The sequence below is a fragment of the Panthera leo genome, chromosome D3 (assembly GCF_018350215.1).
Source record: "Panthera leo isolate Ple1 chromosome D3, P.leo_Ple1_pat1.1, whole genome shotgun sequence".
Classification (NCBI taxonomy): Eukaryota; Metazoa; Chordata; class Mammalia; order Carnivora; family Felidae; genus Panthera; species Panthera leo.
The window spans coordinates 20,755,569-20,756,799 of NC_056690.1; the positions used below are offsets into that span (position 1 = coordinate 20,755,569).

The 1,231-nt window shown below is 53.2% G+C and overlaps 1 gene segment (V, D, J or C); it reads right to left on the reverse strand.

Moving 5' to 3' along the window:
• Positions 1 to 287: 287 nt before the first annotated feature.
• On the reverse strand, positions 288 to 875 carry LOC122204029. The segment is given in 2 exon segments: positions 288 to 667; positions 781 to 875. Coding segments are annotated over 2 exon segments (438 nt in total).
• Positions 876 to 1,231: the final 356 nt, after the last annotated feature.

The window sequence follows — 1,231 nt, forward strand, 5'->3', positions numbered from 1 at the left end:
CATTTCAAAAGACCCAAATGTACGAATCAGCCATAGATACTCTGGATTTTGTGACCCTGTTTCTGCCCTAACGTGACATGGTCACTGTCCTCAGGGTGGCCTGTTTCTGGCACCCAGGAATTTGCGCTCAGTTTGAGAAAATCAGAAAATATCTTGCTCCCCAGGACAGGCTTCAAGGAGAAATTTAAGAGGATGTGGAAAGATTTGTAGACAAATTCTTTGAGGCGGGTGACAGACTTCAGCTGATATCAAACAAAGAAACAGCCGATGGGGCCAAAATGTCATGGCTACACAGCAAGTCCCATTTCTGTGGGGACAGCACGTTTTTGTCTCACTTCCCCACGGGCCTGGAGCTCTGTGTGAGCTCTCAGACTATCATCCCATGCTGAGCAGTAATAATCAGCCTCGTCCTCAGCCTGGAGCCCAGTGATGGTCAGGGTGCCTGTGCTGCCAGACTTGGAGCCAGAGAATCGTTCAGGAACCCCCGAGGGTCTGCTATCATCCCAAAGGATTATGGTTTTGGGGGTTTTGCCTGGGAGTTGTTGGTACCAGCTCACAAAATTGCTACTGATGTGGGAGCTGCTTCCAGTGCAGGAGATGGTGACCCTCTGGCCCAAGGAACCTGACACCGAGGATGGCTGAGTCAGTACAGACTGGGCCCAGGACCCTGGAAAATGGAGAGACACAGACAGGGTGAAGCAGGGATCTGGACACAAGAGGGTGGAAACAGGGCCCACGTGTCCTCCCAGAGCCCCTTTGCCTGTCCCCACATCCAATCACCTGTGCAGTGAGTGAAGAGGGTGAGAAGGACAGGAGACCAGGACATGGTGGAGACCATTACCAGTCCTGTCTGCTGTGCCCCACAGCTGAGCAGACTTCCCCTAATCTCTCCCTTTTTTATCCACTGAGAGAGGGAGGGCCTGTCCATGCAAATGATTCCCCAGCTCTCTGAGCCCTCACTGGACCCGAGTCAGGTGCCTCTGCCCGTGGATGTCAGGGGGTGGGCAGAGGAATGGCTGTGTGGGGCCAGGCTGTGCAGAAGTCACAGTTATGAGTCTCGAGCAAAAGGCACAGGCAGTGCAAGTGACAGGTCTCAGTTCTCATCACCCCTGAACCCTCAGAAATGGGCCCTGTGAGCCTCCTTGTGTCCAGACTCAGAAACATCATTGTGCAAAATGGTAACCAGAGCCCATAAAAGGAGCTCCTGTCCCCCATTGCTTTGTCCACTGCC